Below are 17956 nucleotides of genomic sequence, written 5' to 3' on the forward strand. Positions count from 1 at the left end.
CACGTACACCCATCGACCGCGCGCGCGGCGTCCGCACAGCGCACAGCGCGCATGCGACGCCTCGCGCCCCCACGCGCGGGTGCGAGCGCGCGACGACGCCTCGTCGCCGTCCGCGCGCGCGCCGGATCGACGCGTGCGCGAAAAGGGACGGGACGCGGACGATGGGATGATGGGGCATGGATGCGACCGCGGCGCGCGGGCGACGACGGACGCCACGCGTGCGCGCGCGCGCTGGCGCTCGAGGAGATGGTGAGCGATGTCCTGTGTGGCGCCGCGTGTTACTGGTTGAGCGATGAGCTGGCGCAGAGGATGGAGGGGGCGACGGGGGGGGACGGGACGGCGACGGCGGCGGAGGGCGACGACGCGGACGACGCGTCGAGGTCGATGGGGTTCGTCCGGGACGATGGACGACGGAAACGGTACGTCAGTTTCGGTGCGCTGGATGGGGGGACGTCGTACCTGTGGTACGAGTGGGTGGATTGGGTGGTGGGAGACGACCCGATGCGAAGCGAGCTGGCGACGGTTGGGGAGAAAGTGTTGATCGACGCGGCGGTGTATAATCCGTTTTGGGCCGCCTTGTTCATCGCGTACATGGGCGTGGCGTCGAGGAAGACGGTGGAGGAGGTCAAGGGTGATCTCGATCGGGATTGGTTGGAGCTGTTCAAGTCGAACGTCGTGTTTTGGGTGCCGATGAACTTTATCGTCTACGGCGTGTTCCCGCTCGAGACGCGCGTCTACGGCCTCTACACGCTCAACGTGCTGTTCGTGTGCACGCTTTCGCTCTTTGAGGAGCGTAAAGCGTCGCTCAGAAAGTCCGGGGAGACGTTGTCGCCGATGGATGTCGTCGCGCGGGTGCGGGAAGAGGCGAGTAAATAATCATCATGTAATCATTATGTACACAACGATAGTCGGAATCGACGGTGGGAACGTTGCGAGAGTCTCTCATGATTTTAAATCAGGACGCTACGTGGGACCGACGAGGACAAAACTAGTCACGTCCGTCGTTTACATCTACGCATCGCCGGCGCCCTCTTCGAAGATACCGGCGTGAGTCTCCGTGCTGCACATGAAGAGCGGGTTTTCAATGTTCATCACGCGCTTCTCGGCGTCGATGAGCGTGCGAAGCGGTTTCGGAAGGGCAAACATGCGCCTGTGTGAGATGGAATCGTAGAATCGCATGTCCAAGTTGCGCTCCTTGAGCGTCGCGTCCGCGTTCTCACCGCTCAAGTCCGTGCTCTCATCCGTCACGGCGAGGTTGAATCCCCACTCAGAGGTGAAGGACGGGACGCACATGGTGTATCCGTACACCTTGGGGAAGACTTGCTTGAGCGTGTGGTGGATCGGGGAGAACACGTGGTGGGCGTCGCGCACGGACGCGCACCCGCTCTGCGTGATTAAGATTCCACCCTTTGCGAGCTTCCTCTTCGCCATGCCGTAAAACTCCGTCGTGTACAGTTGGTAGCACGGACCGCCGTCGAGCGGATCGCTGAGATCCATGATGATGACGTCAAAGCTCTCATCCGCCTCGCTCTCCAACCCCGCCTTGGCGTCTCCGATCACCAATTTAGCTCTCTTATCATCGTACGCGCCCGCGCTGTAAAACGGCGTGTGCTGTCGGCACATGTTCACCACGTCGCCGTCGATGTCCACCATGACGCACTCCTCCACGCACGGATGCCTCAACACCTCTCGAAGCGTCGCTCCCTCACCACCACCACCGATGAACACCCTCTTCGGACACGCGTGCGCCGCCAAAGCCGGATGCACGAGCGATTCGTGATACACGTACTCGTCGTGCTCGCTGCTCTGCATCAACCCATCCGTGATGAGCAACGAGCCGAACGGCACCGTGCGCACGACCTCAACCTCTTGAAACTTACTCGCCCCTTCATACAACACCTCCTCCACCTGCACCGCGGTCCATCGCCCCGTCAGTCGCCGCGTCGCGTCGCGCGTCCCGTCGGACGCGCGCGTTCACGCGTCGCCCTCGAGAACCCTCACGCGCGCGATTCGTTCCTCTCCCGCGCGTTCGACGCGCGCGCGCGCGCACGCACGCGGTACGACAGCGCGAGGCCGTCCTCGAGGAGTTCGTGGTACCAGTTTCCCTCGGCGAACGTCTCGGCGCCGTAGGATTCGCGTTCGTCGCTCGACATCGAGGCGATGCGTCGGGAAATGTGGCGGCGCGCGTCTTCTTCGTGGTGTTTTGTCTTCTTTACGAGTACACGCCATGCTGTGCGTCTGTTTGAGATCTGTCGTCTTCTTTACGAGTACACGCGATGATGTGTGTCTGTTAGAGATATGTCGTCTTCTTTACGAGTACACGCCATGCTGTGTGTCTGTTAGAGATCTGTCGTCTTCTTTACGAGTACACGCGATGCTGTGTGTCTGTTAGAGATATGTCGTCTTCTTTACGAGTACACGCCATGCTGTGCGTCTGATGGGGGTGTTTTGTCTTCTTTACGAGGCCGGGCCCGCGCCCACACCCGGGTGTCGCGACGCCCATCGCCCGCGTCGACGCGCGCGCGGCCGTCGACGCGGCGTCGCGACGCGCGCGCGGGGCCGACCACGGGCCTCGGTCGCCGCGCGCGACACCGCGGGCGCGGGCGCGGGACGATCGGTCGACGCGCGCGGCGTGGACGCCCGTCGAGGTGTTTGAATTCGACATCACCGTCGACGGACGCGACGGCGTCGACGCGGCGCGCGACGGGCGATGGATCGGATGACGCTCGGGAAACGACCGGGGGAGGGTGCGCGTGACGTCGACGCGACGTCGACGAAGCGCGGGAAGAGGGATGGGGTGGTGGTGATCGCGCTGAGCGACTCGGACGACGACGCGGCGGCGACGGCGGAGGTCGAGGCGACGACGGATCTCGCGAAGGACGACGACGTCGTCGACGTCGGGGGGGGGAGGGAGAGGAGGGCGTCGGACGCGAGGGTGGGGGGCGCCGCGACGACTGGGGGGGGGGGGGCGAAAAAGGTGCACGCGTTTTTCAGCGAGTTCGCGAAGCGGCGAGACGCCGCGCGAGAGGCGAGGGAAAGGGGCGAGACGAACGCGTCGGAGACGATCGCGGAGTTCGTACAGGTGAAACCGGCGCCTATAGAGGAGGCGCTGGGACCGATACACGTGGGATACGTGGAGTACGTCGCGCGTGACGGATCGGGCGCGAGCGCGTCGACGCGCGTGGACGCGTGGGCTTCGCGCGCGCTCGCGCCGTGTGCGACCACGCATGCGGTGCGATTGTGCGTGATCGATGACGACGATAGAAAACAATTAGAGTCAGCCCGAGCGGCGATCGCGCCACGACCTCGCGTGGAGACGGAGGAGGAAGAGGATGCGTTTTTGCGCGCCGTCGCCGTCGCGGCGAATCGAGTCGATGTGGAGCTCGACGGCGCGCCGCTGGCTAGTGACGACGAGCTCGTGCGCGCGAAGGGAGTATTTAGAAACGATTTAGCGAGATTGAAGTTTCGTGCTGGTGCTGGCGACGAGGCGCAGTGGGTGGATAGGTACAAACCGGGAGAGACGGCGGATGCGCCGACGCAGCAAGCCGTCGTCGCCGCGTCGCTACGCAGCTGGCTCGGAGCTTGGAAACGGCGCATGGACATGCAGGCGGCTGGTAAGACTCCACCGTCACCGACACGACCGTGTTTACCTCGAAAGGTGTACACAGAGGACGACGACGAGTACTGGGAGAGCGACGATGAGGATGACGGTTTAGGCGGCGGGAAATCCGTGGCAAACGGCGTCTTGATGACCGGGCCTACTGGATGTGGGAAGACAGCGATGGTTTACGCGCTGGCGAATGAATTTGGGTTCAAAGTTTTGGAGGCCAACGCACTGGATAAACGCAGCGGCCAGGAAATTCTCGGCAAGTTCATGGAGGCGACGCAGTCGAAGCGTTTCAACAAAAAAAAGACATCTGAGCCTGCTCGTCCTCCGAACACCGGCCTGAAAGCTTTCTTCGCAGGTACGAGCGCTGATGCGAACGTGGTCAATGAGAAACCGAAGGAGAAGACGCAAGAGAAGCAAGATGCGCAGTCGTTGATTTTGTTTGAAGAGGTTGACATTGAAATCGCCTCTGAGCGCGGTTTCATGGCGGCGCTCTCGCAAATCGTGGAAAGCACCAAAAGACCGGTTATTCTCACTTCGAACACGCCCGTCTTGCACAGCTTGTCCATGGATTTGCCTTTAGCTCGAGTGCGACTAGATCCGCCAACAATTCGTGAGTGCGCTGCGTATGGCGCGCTCGTGTCTGCTGCAGCCGGAGCGCCTCTTCGACCAAGCGACACAATGTCGATCGCATTCGCGTGCAAGGGTGATTTGCGACGAACTGTGCACAACGCGCAATTCGCGTCGTTCGGCGATGGCGTCGTTGAGCTTGATTCGATCGATTTCGATCGACACTCCACCGCGCTCATCGCCGCGGCACGAAAGGCGGCGCTCGATGGCTCAAAGCGTATCGGCGCGATGCCTTTGGACGCGGCGAAGGACGTGCACACCAAGCTTATTGAGTCAGAGCGTAAAGTTCATCAGTCCATGGTTCGAGAGGTAGAAGCGGGCCTCGTCAGGCATCAGGATAGACTCGCTCGGTGGGAGGCCATAAAGGAGGCAAAGCGCGTTGAGCGCGTCAAGGCAAAGGCAAAATTGCTTGGATATGAAAAACCGCCGCTCGATCTCAAAGACGCGGAGAAGACTGCGAAATCAAACGATGAAGACGGCGACGGGCTCAAGGCGAAGATCGCAGCCGCGATCGCGGCGTTCGATCCTACTGAGCCCGAGAATCAACCTGACTGGTTGACTTTCGACGCGAGTCCGCCCGAGGGCGGTTGGAATCGAGCATGCGATGAACTCTCCGCACTCGCGGCGCTCGCTCGAACGATGTCCCAAGTCGACGTCATGCGTTCAACCGTGCGCGTTGGTATCACCGGTCCGTGTCGCGTAGACGCTCCGTGGACTAAGGAGACCGTCGGCGATCACGAAGCCATAGAGGACTGCGCCGCGAGCGAAGATTTCTACCTGAGCAATGGACCCGCGAGACAGACGCTCGGTGGCAACGATAACGTCAGCTTTCTGGCGTCTGATTTTTTAACAGAGCGATGTGCGAGGCAGTTTCATGACGCGAGACGAGTGCTCGGCGAACGATACCCAGAGTCTGTGCCGATGTCTCAGCCGGCGTGCGCTCCGTCGACTCCCGCGAAGGCGTCCAAGCGTGCCAGAGGTTCCACTCGAGCTCCACTCGCCGATCAGCGTGGGTCTATGCACGTGACTTGGCGCGCGCGTGCGCTGGCGGACTGTTTGGGCGGACGCTCCGTGAACAGCGAGGCGACGACCGATCGTCTCGGTTACATTGCTCGCATGGTTCGAATTCAGAACGCTCCAAAGGCGCTCTCTTCACCGAGTTCGAGAGGGCGAAACACGCGGAAGAGGCACCAGCACCTGATTCTACCCCGCGAAATTCGTGCAGATTTACTCGACGTCTCGCACTTTGGCGGTGATGCGATGATATAGTGAACCAAACGACGCGAGGCGCGTTGATTTAGAGTGCGTGTATTCATGATTTACCGTAGATCTTTGACGAGTCAACGATAGAGAAAGGCCGTTTATGACACGGCAGTCCGCGACGCATGGCGCTCGAGATCACTCCGCGAGCGCTCAAGCGCGCCTGCCTAGATCAAAAAGGGTTCGTCTCGCTCGCTACTCCTCCCCGCGCACGCGTCGCCAGCGAGCCATTTGGTGATTGCGCTCAAGCGCTCGAGCCTGACTCCAGTTGACCGCCGCCGCAGGTACGCCACCCCAGAGCTCAACGAGATTCTCTACCTCCATCACAGAGGGATCTCGAAATTGGAACATTTCGAACCGTACTCTCGATTGCGATGCCTTCACCTCGAGCACAACGCCGTGTCCTCGCTCGAGGGACTGCGCGCGCTCGTCGCGCTGACGCAGCTGCACGTCGACGGCAACGCGCTTCGAGACTTACGAGGCGTTCAATACCTGGAGAAACTCCGTCATCTCAGCGCGAACGATAACATGATAGAGTCTCTAGAACACGTCCGTGGGCACACCGCGCTCGAGACGCTGTGCGTGGCCGGGAACCGTCTGCGCTCCGCGTCGTCCGCGCTCGAGCCGCTCCGCTCTGTCGAGTCGCTCGCGTCTCTGGACGTCACGCGTAACGACATCACCGACCCCACCGTCGTCGACGCCATCGCCTCAAATCTCTCCAACATCGAGCTCTTACACGTCTCCAAGGGCAATCCAGTCTCCGGCACCGTCGACGCGTTCCGTCACGTCCTCGTCGCCGCCCTCCGCGAGCTCCGCTGGCTCGACGACGCCGTCGTCGACGCGCGCGCCAGACGCTCGCCACGCCGTCTCACCAAGGGCTCGACGGTGAACGTCAAGAACGCCAATTGATCGAGATCGAGCGCGTCGAGAGTCATCGGCGCGCGCACGACGCCTTTCCATCCGCGTGCGCGAGCGTCGCCGCCGACGACGTTTGAACCGTCGCGCGCGCGTAACCGCTCCGAGATGATCTCCACACGTCGACGCGCGCGCGTCGTGATGTCCGACGCGCCGCCCGTACGATGCGCGAGTTACAATCAGGACTTCACGTACGTGTGCGTGGCCACGAGAACCGGGTACGCGGTGCACGGGACGGCGGACGGACAGCGACATCATCACGACGACAGCCTCGGATCGCTTCGACACTGCGAGATGTTGTTCTCGTCATCTCTGCTGTGCGTCGTCGGCGACGGCGACGTCCCGGCGTTGTCTCCGAGAACGATTAAAGTGCTGGACGCGCGACTGCGAAGGGTTCTCGGGGAGATTCAGTGCGCGAGTAGCGTCACGGGCGTACGGTTGAACCGCGCGCGAATAGCGGCGAGGGAGTTAAATCGAGTGACGATACACGAGTTGGGGACTCTTCGGGCGCTGCAGACGATTGAAACGGCGAGCGATCCTCTGGGGTTGATGGCTCTGAGCGCGGACGCGGAGAGCTCGGTGCTCGCGTACGCGGATGGGAACGCGGTCAAAGTGCACGACGCGTTGAACCTTTGCGGCATCGCAGAGTGTCGACCGCATCGGAGTCCGCTGGCGGCGATCGCGCTGAATAGTGATGGGACGATGCTGGCCACGGCGAGCGCGCGAGGGACGGTGATTCGCGTCACGTCGCTGCCGAGCGGAACGAAGATGTGGAGTTTTCGAAGAGGGACGACGAGCTCGGCGATACAGAGCTTAAACTTTGGTACAACGACGTTTCATCCGCCTTTACTGTGCGTGTCGAGTGACAAGGGCACGGCGCACGTGTTCGCGGTTGAGGGAGAGCCGCGAGACGCGGATTGGGTCGAAGAGCGCGTGGGCGAGACGACGGCGGCGAACGACGTGTCGGCGTCGAACGCGACTGCGGCGGCCAACATCTCGAGCGCTTTGGCGCGCGCGCGGGCGGGGGGGCTCGGACGAATCGCGGGATTCGCGGGAGCGGCAGTTTCGGGGATAACGAGCAGGGTGAGGAGCGGATTGACCGCGGCGAGAAGCGCGATGGAGCCCACGAGAGCGATCGCGGTGGTGAAGCTCCCGCACACATCGTCCACGAAGTGGTCTTTGTGCGCTTTACAACCCACGCCCGGGAGCGCGGCCGATAAATGGGCGCCCCCGTCTTTAGATTCCTCCCAGCCGAATCGACAGCTCGAGGCTCAGCTCTCCGTCGTGACCTCCGACGCGGTGTTCTACGATTACAACGTCCGCCTCGAGTCAGATCGATCCGGCTTCTTCTCCAGAGGCGACGCCAAGGAAACTGTCGCTCGGCTCGAGCGCGAGTGCAAGCTCGTGGACGAAACTTTAGATGAAAACTTCGGTTCAGGATCGACCGTCGGCGAGCTTCCCACCGACGGACGCTGGATCGAAACGCGGGTCGTCGCAGACGACGCCCAGGAGCTGCGCACGAACGTCAGCGAGTCCATGTCCCAGAGCATGTTCGCCGAACAATCGTGATCTACGACCGTCTTCACCGAAACGATTCATTCCCGACGCGAACCGATCTGATGACCTCAACGGCGCGCACCGCTCGAGTCGCGCGCACACCATTCTTTCAAACGAGAGCTGTAACAACGCGCGCGACGCTTCCGCGTCGCGCATCTCCGCACCCCTCTCCTTCACTCGTCGACGCTCGTACCTCACGCGAACGAAGACAAACCATGTCCACTGATCAACGATGAGCGCTCGAACGCACTACGACGTCTTGGGCGTCTCCGCGTCCGCGTCACCGTCCGAGATCAAGCGCGCGTACTTGCGTCTCGCCAAGCGGCATCACCCGGACGCGACCGACTCCGACTCCCATGACATCTTCGCCGCGATCTCGCACGCGTACGACGTACTCAAGGACCCAATGCGTCGACGAGCGTACGATGGGACGATCGGGACGACGGTTTCGGGGAGCGGGCGGACGTCTTCGCGCGCCGCGGATGTCAACGCGAATTGGCGCCGCGGACCGAGTAGGGACGGGTTCGGTAGGCATCGAGCGAACTCGTACACTTTCGACGACGACGAGGATTGGGACGGCAACACGGCTTGGACCACGGCGGAGATCGAGCGTAGACAAACAGAGGAGCGAAAGCGGGCGCGGGCGAAGGCGGACGCCGCGCGGTGGTGGAAACACGAAAAGCGAGAGGCGGAGCGCCGCAGAGTCGAGTTCAGAGAGCGCGAGGCCTCGGCGACGGTGCGACGGAGCGAACGGGCGATGGGAAAGATCTCTGGACTCTGGGTCACGCGTCCAGGCGTGGTGTGGCAGGACATCTTCGCCGGCGCTCTCGGCGTCGCCGCCTTGGCGTACGGCGCCTCCGGGTTTCTCCGCTTCGCCTCCGAGAAACCACCGGACCGCGCTGCGCCGACGCGGGATCGTCTGAGATCGACGGACGACGCGCGCGCGTGACCCTCGATCGCTCGTCTCGCGCGTCGTCCTCGTCCTTCTCTGTAGACGTCGTCGCCGCTGCAGTGCCATAGAAACAGAAAACTTTGCCCGTCGAGGGATGCATGATTTCCCGGGAAACATCATGTTCAGCTTAATCGTCGTATACGTCCCTCGATACGAGATCTCGAAACCGTGCGACGCGCGAGCACTTTTTCGTACTTTTCCCACTTTTTGTGGATTGATTCACGAGTGAAGACTCAGAAAGACCCCCTTATCCCGGACCAAAAAGCGCCCTCGCGCATTCGAGAGGGCGCCGCGGCGATTCCGCACACGCGCGCGCGCGCGACGACGCGTCGACCGCGCGCGCGCCCGGGGCGCCGTCGACGATTTTATACGCGAGGTTTTCGCGCGCGCGGAATGTTTCATCACGCCCCCACGGGGGCGTTCGCGCGCGCCGGACCTCCGCCGCGTCAGCCGTCCGTGGGCGGCACCAGGATGCTCGACGGGCGAGGGGCGAACGTCGACGCCGGGCGACGACGAGACGGCGATCAGGATGAGTTTCGTGTGCGGCGTCCGGTGGCGAGGTACAGCGGGAACAGAGGTGCGTCGCGATGGGAATCGAGCGAAACGCGCGACGGTGGATTGGATGGGGTTGTCACACGGGGGGGACTGTTCGATGAGTGAGGACTCTGGATGGCTGAGTTTGGGCGACGTTCGTCGGACGAGGCGTGTCGAGACGCGGTGATTAACTTGGACGATGGAGACCGCTCCTCTTTCGATGTGCGATGCTCGCGCGCTCGTGCCGTTTGGAGGGTTCGACGACTGACCGAGCGTGGCTCTTCGACGATGTCGCAGAGACTTTATCAAAAGTGACGCGATGCGTCGCGGAGCAGTTGCTCGATGAGAGTGTTCCGATGGACGACGACGACGAGCGAGCGGCGGAGCGGGCGTTTCATAGCGTACACGACTTAGTGCACTACGCGATCCTGTCCCAGCCGACAAGTGCGGCGAGCCTGAGAATGATTTATTCCATCTGTCAGAAAGAAGGGCGAATAGCGAGCAAGCACGGAAACGGGTCGAGGTTGATCACGGCGAACGAACACTGGAAATCGCAGATTAGACACGCGCTGTACACTTCACCGAGATTCAGGCGTTTGGGGAACGACGATTGGGGCGTCGCCGCCGGACATCAAGTCATGCCAGACACCACGACGGTGTTCGTGAGCAAGGCTGAGAAACGTAGTTCAGCGACATCGAGTGCGCCGTCGTCGACGCTTGGGGGGAAGTGTGGATCGCCCCCACCCAAGTCATTAAAAAAGCGACGTATGCCACGCATGCTCGTTCCAGGAAATTCGAATGAGATGCCGAGCTGGGAAGCGGATGACTATCGCTCGTCCGCCGAGCCAGAGACTGTGTCCATGTCCACTCTCGAGGGCGACCCGACGAACTTGAAGCTCATGCGTACTGCCAGCGGGGCGCAGAGCGGGAGCGCTCACAGTGCGCGTTCGACGGAGACCAGGATCGGCAGGGCTGAACAACGAGAGTTTGCGGCCAGTCCAAAGACGCGAACGCCGTCGAGGTCGCCGTCGAGGTCACCATCGACGTCACCTGAACCACGCGAGAGCTCGACTTTGGTCGTCGTCGCTGGTTTGTTGGAACAGTACAATGGTAAGGTGACGTTCGCTCCACGCAATTTCCGTCGCAACAGACGCAAGCCCGTGGGCGGGGGACATCACGCCGCCATGCCAGCGGACAGCGAGTGCCGAGTCGATGGGTCGACGTACGCAGTCGCGAGCTTTGAACACTGGTGACTCTCGCGCCATGAAGTTTCAATTGTTTTTCTCTCTCCGTCCGGATGATACGATTTTTTGTACAGAATAAGCCTTCTGTGTACCACAACTGAACAGATTTTTTCACTCAACGGACGTAAGAACGATTCTTTTTCATTCCTTCACTGATTCATTTTGCCTTGTAATCAACAAATTGCGAATTTTTGTAGTCGTACTCACACAAATTCGCTACGTAAAATCTAAGCACACGCCCCGAGCGACGCCCCGTGCACCGCAGCCTGTAAAAGCTCTCGCGGTGACATTTTCTGCGTGCTCCCGGTCTCCCTCCACTTCGCTTGCTTGGATCGCCACTCCTGGGCGAGCTTGGCCAGGCGCAGGAACCGCTCCTCTTCGCTGTCCTCGATAGCCTTGATGGTGGAGTAATGCGTGGCGTACTTTTCCGCTTCATCCGTCACCCCCACCGACTCTCGTCTCCTCATGCGACTGACGCGATGTAGCCCATCCAACTGTGAGCTCAGCGCGTCGTGGGCGCCGCTCGTGCTGCTCCTCGACGCTTGACCCTTCCCGATCGGCACCGCCGTCGCCCCCGATTCCATCGCCGCGATCTCCTCCTTCGTGGGCACGCGTTGCTGAGAAATTGGTTTAATCACTCGCTTATTTCGCTTCTTCGGCCCACCCTCACCCTCTCTCACCCTACCTTCGGCGCTCGCCTTTACGAATTCCAACCGCGCGAACGCCTCGGCTCGTCTCTCCTCATCCGTCTTCTTTCGACTCGTCTCCGCATCTCCCCCGTGCATCCTCGACCGCCACTTCCAATCGTGTTCCACCCACGCGACGTCATCTTCCTCCAACGCGCTCGCCGCACCGATCTCTCCCTCCGTCTCCAGCGCCGCCGCCCGCAGCGTGCGATACGCCGCCTGCGTCGCCTTGAACGCCTCCGCGCTCCGCGTTCCCGCGATGTCCGGGTGCGTCTTCAGCGCCGCCGCTCGAAACGCCCGCTTCAGCGTTCGCGCGTCCTTCGCGTCGCGTTCGCTCACGCCGAGCAGCGCCGCCGCGCGCTCGACCGCGTCGCGCGTTCGAATTTCATTTTTTATGCCACCCACGCCTCGGCGCCGTCGATGAATCGCGCGCGATGCGTCGTCACGACGTCCACGCCCGCGGCCGAGGGCGCGGCGGTGGAGAGAAAAATCCCCGGCGAGCGCCGATCGCATCGCGCGCGGCGTCGCGCGCTCGCGCGCGGCGTCGCGGCGCGCGCGGCGTCGGCGCGGCGCGCGCGGTGGTTGGTGTGCGACGTGTATGTATACAGGGATACATTGGTGTTCTGTATGTATTGCATGTCCGAATACGATCTGTGGTTTTTATGTAGGGTTTAGATACGCGCTGTGTGTACGTAGAGGAATAGGCCGTAACGCTGTGTCGAGGCGTGGTAAAGAGACATAAAAACGCGTCGTCGACGAAGACTTTGGAATCTTTGGAATCTTCGCCGTGGTCAGACATCAGCGCGCGCGTGACGGTGGACATGTCCGCCGCGGACGAGCACAAGGCTCGTGGGAACGCGCACTTCGCGAAGCACGAGTACGCGGCCGCGATCGATGCGTTCACGAGCGCGATCGAGTGCGATGGGACGAATCACGTCTTTTGGTCCAATCGCTCGGCGGCGTACTCCGGAGCGGAGAAGTGGAACGAGGCGCTGAGAGACGCGGAGAAGACGATCGAATTGAAGCCCGAATGGGGCAAGGGGTACGGAAGAAAGGGAGCGGCGCTGTTCGGGATGCAAAAGTTTGACGAAGCGCGAAGCGCGTACGCGCTCGGATTGGAGAAGGAGCCGGACAACGCGCTGTTGAAGAGCGGATTGGAGGACGTCGAGCTGGCGATGAACGCGAAGAAGGGAAGCGATGATGGGATGCGACAGATTGGGGACATGTTCAGAGCGCCGGATCTCATGGCGAAGTTGGCGACGAATCCGGCGACGCGGGGTTATTTGAGTCAACCCGATTTCATCGCGATGTTGAGCGAGGTGCAAAAGGATCCATCAGCGCTGAATAAACACCTCGCTGATCCGAGGATGATGAACGTGCTGAGTGTGGCGATGGGGATCAAAGTTATGAGCGGGGACGAGGCGGCGCAGGAGTTCGGCGAACACGAGGCGGACTCGAAGCCGACGCCGGCGTCGGAGCCAAAAAAGGCGCCCGAGCAGGCTCCGAAGAAGGCACCCGAGCCCGAGCCCGAGATCTCGGAGTCGCGCAAGCGCGCGCTCGAGGCCAAGGATGCGGGTAACGCGGCGTACAAAAAGCGCGATTTCGACGCCGCGATCGCCAAGTACGACGAGGCGATCGAGCTCGATCCGGAGGACATTTCTTTCCTTAATAACCGCGCGGCGGCCAACCTGGAGAAGGGCGACTTCGACGCGTGCATCGGCGATTGCGACGCCGCGATCGAGAAGGGACGCTCGATTCGAGCCGATTACACCGTGATCGCCAAGGCGATGACGCGAAAGGGTAACGCGCTCGTCAAGCAAGGAAAGCTCGAGGAGGCAGTGGATCAGTACCAGCGCTCGCTCACCGAGCACCGCACCGCGGACACACTCAAACGTTTGAACGACGCCGAAAAGGCGCTCAAGGAGGCCAAGGAGGCGGCGTACCTCGACCCTGTCAAGGGCGAGGAGGCGCGCGAGAGAGGTAACGGATTCTTCAAGGATCAAAAGTTCCCGGAGGCGGTGAAGGAGTACACCGAGGCAATCGCGCGAAACCCGAAGGATCACAAGGCGTACTCGAACCGCGCGGCTTCGTACACCAAGCTTACCGCTTTCAACGAGGCGCTGAAGGACGCCGAGAAATGCATTGAGCTGGAGCCCACCTTTGTGAAGGGTTACGCTCGCAAGGGTGCGGTGCAGTTCTTCGTTAAGGAGTACGACGACGCGATGACCACCTACTCCGAGGGCTTGAAGCACGACCCGACGAACGAGGAACTTAGGGACGGCTTGCGACGTTGCCAAGAGCAAATCTCTCGAGGTGCCTCGGGACAGCTCTCGGAGGAAGAGATGAAGGCTCGACAAGAGCGAGCGATGGCGAACCCAGAGATCCAAGCCATCCTGAGCGACCCGGTGATGCGACAGGTGTTGCAGGACATGTCCACCGATCCGAAGGCGGCCGCCGAGCACCAAAAGAATCCGATGATCATGGCCAAGGTGCAAAAGCTCATCAACGCGGGCATCGTGCAGGTTAGATGATTGATGAAATGAGAAAAGAATGGAAAACAATCGATTAAAAGCACAGTCTACTAAAACTAAACTAAAAGGTACAGCAACGACGAAAGTCGTCTCGTCTTAATCCGCTTCGCTCGCGCGCTTCGCCGCCCACGCATCGTACGTCGCCTGCGTCGCCTCCTCGATCGACCCGCCGACGATATCGATCGACCGCCCGATCGTCATCGTCGCCGCCGATGAAAATCCCGGAATCGCCCGCAACAGTCGCGGTATCTCCGCCGCCACGCGTACGTTCACCTCCGTGCGCACGGTCGTCTCGTCTTCGGTCGAATTCTCCTCGTCCACGCTCACAACGGCGTCTATTCTCGCCCACACCCCCATCGAGCGAAATCCCGGGGGTAGACGAGCGCGATCACCGCCGAATCGAAGCTCGTCGCCGATCAATCGCGCTCCGCCGTCGCCGCTCGCCCGCACCGCCTCGATCGCAAATTCGGGCGATATCTCCCACTTGAACAGCTCGCGCGGGCGCACCCGCACTAAAAACGCCCGTCCACCCCGTTCGCTCTCTTTCGCGACCTCCGTGACGTCCGCGACGCCGAACACGACCCCCACAAAGTTCACCGGGTCCTCCAACCACGCGCGCACGCTCGTGGACGTCACGCTCGACCTCGACACCGTCGGCGCGTCGCGAACGCCCAGGGAGATCGATCGCGTGATCGCAAACTCCGCGTATCCGTCCGGCGGCGCCGGCGCCGCGTCGACGACGGTTGAGACGCCGCGAGGGTTGATTTCTCCCGCGTCTCGCACTCGTCGCGGGCGCCGTCGCTCGCGCGCGCGCGAGATTCGCCCTTTCCTCCGTCCCGCGATCGCGCGCGATGTCGCGCGCGCGCCGCGCGCGACGATCACGCCCATCGGCGCGCGCGTCGCCGCGTGACGCGCGCCGATGGGCGACGCGCCGCCATTAAAAAAAAAGCGGCTCGACCGCATTCCTCGCCGCGTCGCCGCGCGCGCTCGATCTCTCGCGCGCGAAGCGACGACATCGACGATGCCGCGTTTACCCAAGCGCACGAGCGCGCGAGACGGGAGCGAGGAGGACGAGGAGGAGTACAAAGCGATCGGTGAGGGCGAGGATGAGAGCTCGGAGGATGATTGCGAAGCGATGGACGACGACGACGGCGCGAAGGACGCGAACGCGCGCCCGAGGGGGGCGCGACCGGAGGTGTGGCGACCGACGACGACGGAGGACGCGGACGTGGAGCTGGAGTACGATGAGAGCGCGTACGATGCGTTGCACGCGTTCTCGCACGAGTGGCCGTGCCTGACGGTGGACGTGTTGCGGGACGAAAGAGGGGAGACTCGTGAGTTGTTCCCGCATGAGATGCTCTTGGTGACCGGGACGCAGGCGTCGGAGGCGACGAAGAACGTGGTGAGCGTGATGCGGGTGAGTCGGATCAAGAAGACGCGGAAGGACGCGGACGCGGACGAGGACGAGGACATGGAGGCGAGCGATAGCGAGGACGACGGCGTCGCGAACGCGCCGACGTTACACGTGGCGAGCGTGATTCATCACGGGTGCGTGAACAGAGTACGGGCGATGCCGCAAACGCCGACCGTGGCGGCGACGTGGAGCGATTCGGGGCACGTAATGGTTTGGGATCTGAAAGTGCAAATGTTAAAGGTGATGTCGGCGACGAACGACACAAAGGGGCAGTTGGAGGCGCCGGCGCGCGTGACGCCCTCGCAGGTGTTCACAGGACACAAGGATGAAGGATACGCCTTAGATTGGTCTCCAGCGACGGAGGGAAGGCTCGCGAGCGGCGATTGCGCCGGGGCTATTCACATGTGGGAGCCCATAGCGGGTAAGTGGGACGTCGGCGCTACGCCCTACACCGGGCACACGTCGAGCGTGGAGGACATCCAGTGGTCGCCCACAGAGCGCGACGTCTTCATGTCATGCTCGGCCGATCAAACAGTGTGCGTGTGGGACGTACGTCAGCGCGCTAAACCGGCGATGCGGGTTAAGACGCACGACTCGGACGTCAACGTCATGTCTTGGAACCGTCTGGCAAACTGCATGGTCGCCACTGGCGCTGACGACGGGTCTCTTCGAATCTGGGACCTTCGAAACTTCAGCGAAACGAACCCACAGTTCATCGCCAACTTTACGTTCCACCGCGACGCCGTGACGTCCGTGGACTGGGCGCCATTTGACTCAGCGATGCTCGCGTCTTCGTCCGCCGACAACACCGTCTGCGTGTGGGATTTAGCCGTCGAGCGTGATGCCGAGGAAGAGGCCGCCGCACTCGCCGCCAGGGACAACGCGTTACCCCCCGAGGACCTCCCAGCGCAGCTCATGTTCGTCCATCAAGGGCTGAAGGACCCGAAGGAAATTAAGTGGCACAAGCAAATTCCGGGCATGTGCGTCACCACCGCGTTCGACGGGTTCAACATTTTCAAAGCCTACAACGTCGGTCCGGCCGTCGCGTAAGCCTTAGAGTACGCATCCGTCACGAGCGCGAAAATCATATCGCGTTCTTTCAATATCAATATCGTACAACAACAACAATCATACGGCGCGTCTATTCGGCGCGTACTATTCTTCGCTCGCTCGCTCACCCCCACGCCGGCGTCGTCGAGTAAAACACCACCAACTTCCCGCCCTCATCGTTCCGCTCCCCGTACCCGTCACACAGCGCCCCTATCGTGGCGTCGTACCTCGGCGCGAACGCCGCTCCCAAGTACGCGAACGCCCGCTCGCACCGCGTCGATTTCGTCAGGTGCGCGAGAATCTCTTCGAATTTCGCGCTCGCTCGGATTTTCACCACGTTTCGTCTCAATATCGGCGCGTCACCGGTGGCTTTGAATAGCACGACCACCTTTCGTTCGTCTGAAGCCTCACTCGAGGGGTCGGGCTCGGGAGACATCGCGTCGCGATGTGCGCGCGCGCGGCTAGGCGACTGGTTGTCAGTCGTTTCGACGGCGTTACAACTGTTGGATTATTTCCTCGGGTAGTCGCCTTCACGGCCGTGTGGGGCGTCCAAATTTACGTCGGGACCGATTGGTATGATCGCGTGCGCGTTGAGCGACGGATGTGAGGCGAAGTAGTGGGTCTTGATGTGATCCATGTTCGTCGCCGCTCGGAGCTCAGGCATCTGCCACAGCTCGCGGACGTATCCGGAGATGTGTTCGTACTGATGTATGAATTTCTTGTTCGTCTTGAAGTAGACGACGTAGACTTCGTCGAAGCGAATCAACGTCTGCCACAATCGAACGTCGGCCTCGGTGAAGACGTCGCCACACAGGTATCGAGACTCGCTCAGAATGCTGTTGATGTCGTCGAGCGCCTCGAATAAATCCTTCACGGCTTGGTCGTACGCCTCTTGGGTAACGGCGAAACCGCATTTGTACACACCGTTATTCACCCGATGATATACCCAACCGTTGATATCATCGATTCGCTCCCGAAGCGCCTCTGGGTATAGATCCAACGCCGCGCGCTCGGGCGACGACGAAAACGCGTTAAAATTCGTGTTCATCTCCCGAATGATCTCCGAGCTCTCGTTGTTCACGATCGTCCGCGCCTTCGTATCCCAAATCAAAGGTACCGTGAATCGCTGCTCCTTCGGTGCTCCGCACAACTCGTATAGATCCCTGACGAACTTTGCGTCTTCAGGTGCGCTCGAGGAGCAACGCCCATCCGCGACGAAATGCCCCACTCCGGCCGGGTTCGCGATCGACTCTCCCGGCTTCACGAACACCCATCCGCAGTGTGCATCGTTCGCGTCCTCAGGTCGCGTTCGTGCCCACACCGGGTGCGTCACGACCACTTTAAACACGTTTTCCAGTCCTTTCAGGTGCAACACGCTCAGCGCTCTGCACGCCCAGGGACAGGCGAGGGAGACGACGAGGACGTAACGATCGCGCTCGGGCGGATGTGGGCCGTGGACGTCAAATGAGTTTCGAAATGTGGACTCTTTTCTGGCGAACGCGCCGGAGGGCGTGACGTCGGCGACGGCGGTGCGATCCATGGCGTCGCGCTGTGCGGTTACGCGAGCGAGTCGCGG

General features: G+C 61.6%; 12 protein-coding genes across 12 annotated transcripts; 7 read left to right on the top strand and 5 right to left on the bottom strand.

The window, feature by feature from the left end:
• Positions 1-246: 246 nt before the first annotated feature.
• Positions 247-876, top strand: OT_ostta06g00570 (Mpv17/PMP22; the record flags this gene model as incomplete). The annotated part of the gene is made up of 1 exon (XM_003079635.1): positions 247-876. One exon carries the CDS (start codon positions 247-249, stop codon positions 874-876), a length of 630 nt encoding a protein of 209 aa, XP_003079683.1.
• A 135-nt stretch (positions 877-1011) lies between these two features.
• OT_ostta06g00580 (Spermidine/spermine synthases family) lies at positions 1012-2153 on the bottom strand (the record flags this gene model as incomplete). Its single annotated transcript, XM_022983938.1, has 2 exons — positions 1012-1908; positions 2055-2153. 2 exons carry the CDS (start codon positions 2151-2153, stop codon positions 1012-1014), a joined length of 996 nt encoding a protein of 331 aa, XP_022839148.1.
• A 557-nt stretch (positions 2154-2710) lies between these two features.
• Positions 2711-5506, top strand: OT_ostta06g00590 (P-loop containing nucleoside triphosphate hydrolase; the record flags this gene model as incomplete). Its single annotated transcript, XM_022983939.1, has 1 exon — positions 2711-5506. The coding sequence occupies one exon, from the start codon at positions 2711-2713 to the stop codon at positions 5504-5506; it is 2796 nt and encodes a 931-aa protein (XP_022839149.1).
• Positions 5507-6553: 1047 nt separating this feature from the next.
• On the top strand, positions 6554-7981 carry OT_ostta06g00610 (WD40/YVTN repeat-like-containing domain; the record flags this gene model as incomplete). The annotated part of the gene is made up of 1 exon (XM_003079638.2): positions 6554-7981. One exon carries the CDS (start codon positions 6554-6556, stop codon positions 7979-7981), a length of 1428 nt encoding a protein of 475 aa, XP_003079686.2.
• Positions 7982-8201: 220 nt separating this feature from the next.
• Positions 8202-8918, top strand: OT_ostta06g00620 (DnaJ domain, conserved site; the record flags this gene model as incomplete). The annotated part of the gene is made up of 1 exon (XM_022983940.1): positions 8202-8918. The coding sequence occupies one exon, from the start codon at positions 8202-8204 to the stop codon at positions 8916-8918; it is 717 nt and encodes a 238-aa protein (XP_022839150.1).
• A 396-nt stretch (positions 8919-9314) lies between these two features.
• Positions 9315-10708, top strand: OT_ostta06g00630 (Winged helix-turn-helix DNA-binding domain; the record flags this gene model as incomplete). Its single annotated transcript, XM_022983941.1, has 2 exons — positions 9315-9498; positions 9753-10708. 2 exons carry the CDS (start codon positions 9315-9317, stop codon positions 10706-10708), a joined length of 1140 nt encoding a protein of 379 aa, XP_022839151.1.
• Positions 10709-10926: 218 nt separating this feature from the next.
• OT_ostta06g00640 (DnaJ domain) lies at positions 10927-11898 on the bottom strand (the record flags this gene model as incomplete). The annotated part of the gene is made up of 1 exon (XM_003079641.1): positions 10927-11898. One exon carries the CDS (start codon positions 11896-11898, stop codon positions 10927-10929), a length of 972 nt encoding a protein of 323 aa, XP_003079689.1.
• Positions 11899-12206: 308 nt separating this feature from the next.
• Positions 12207-13916, top strand: OT_ostta06g00650 (Tetratricopeptide repeat; the record flags this gene model as incomplete). Its single annotated transcript, XM_003079642.2, has 1 exon — positions 12207-13916. The coding sequence occupies one exon, from the start codon at positions 12207-12209 to the stop codon at positions 13914-13916; it is 1710 nt and encodes a 569-aa protein (XP_003079690.2).
• Positions 13917-14012: 96 nt separating this feature from the next.
• Positions 14013-14804, bottom strand: OT_ostta06g00660 (unnamed product; the record flags this gene model as incomplete). The annotated part of the gene is made up of 1 exon (XM_022983942.1): positions 14013-14804. One exon carries the CDS (start codon positions 14802-14804, stop codon positions 14013-14015), a length of 792 nt encoding a protein of 263 aa, XP_022839152.1.
• Positions 14805-14937: 133 nt separating this feature from the next.
• Positions 14938-16380, top strand: OT_ostta06g00670 (G-protein beta WD-40 repeat; the record flags this gene model as incomplete). Its single annotated transcript, XM_003079644.2, has 1 exon — positions 14938-16380. One exon carries the CDS (start codon positions 14938-14940, stop codon positions 16378-16380), a length of 1443 nt encoding a protein of 480 aa, XP_003079692.2.
• Positions 16381-16504: 124 nt separating this feature from the next.
• On the bottom strand, positions 16505-16816 carry OT_ostta06g00680 (Ubiquitin-like protein Atg12; the record flags this gene model as incomplete). Its single annotated transcript, XM_022983943.1, has 1 exon — positions 16505-16816. The coding sequence occupies one exon, from the start codon at positions 16814-16816 to the stop codon at positions 16505-16507; it is 312 nt and encodes a 103-aa protein (XP_022839153.1).
• Positions 16817-16888: 72 nt separating this feature from the next.
• On the bottom strand, positions 16889-17920 carry OT_ostta06g00690 (Thioredoxin-like fold; the record flags this gene model as incomplete). Its single annotated transcript, XM_022983944.1, has 1 exon — positions 16889-17920. One exon carries the CDS (start codon positions 17918-17920, stop codon positions 16889-16891), a length of 1032 nt encoding a protein of 343 aa, XP_022839154.1.
• Between the last annotated feature and the right edge of the window lie 36 nt (positions 17921-17956).

Source organism: Ostreococcus tauri, assembly GCF_000214015.3.
Source record: "Ostreococcus tauri WGS project CAID00000000 data, contig chromosome 06, whole genome shotgun sequence".
In the NCBI taxonomy this organism is placed as follows: Eukaryota; Viridiplantae; Chlorophyta; class Mamiellophyceae; order Mamiellales; family Bathycoccaceae; genus Ostreococcus; species Ostreococcus tauri.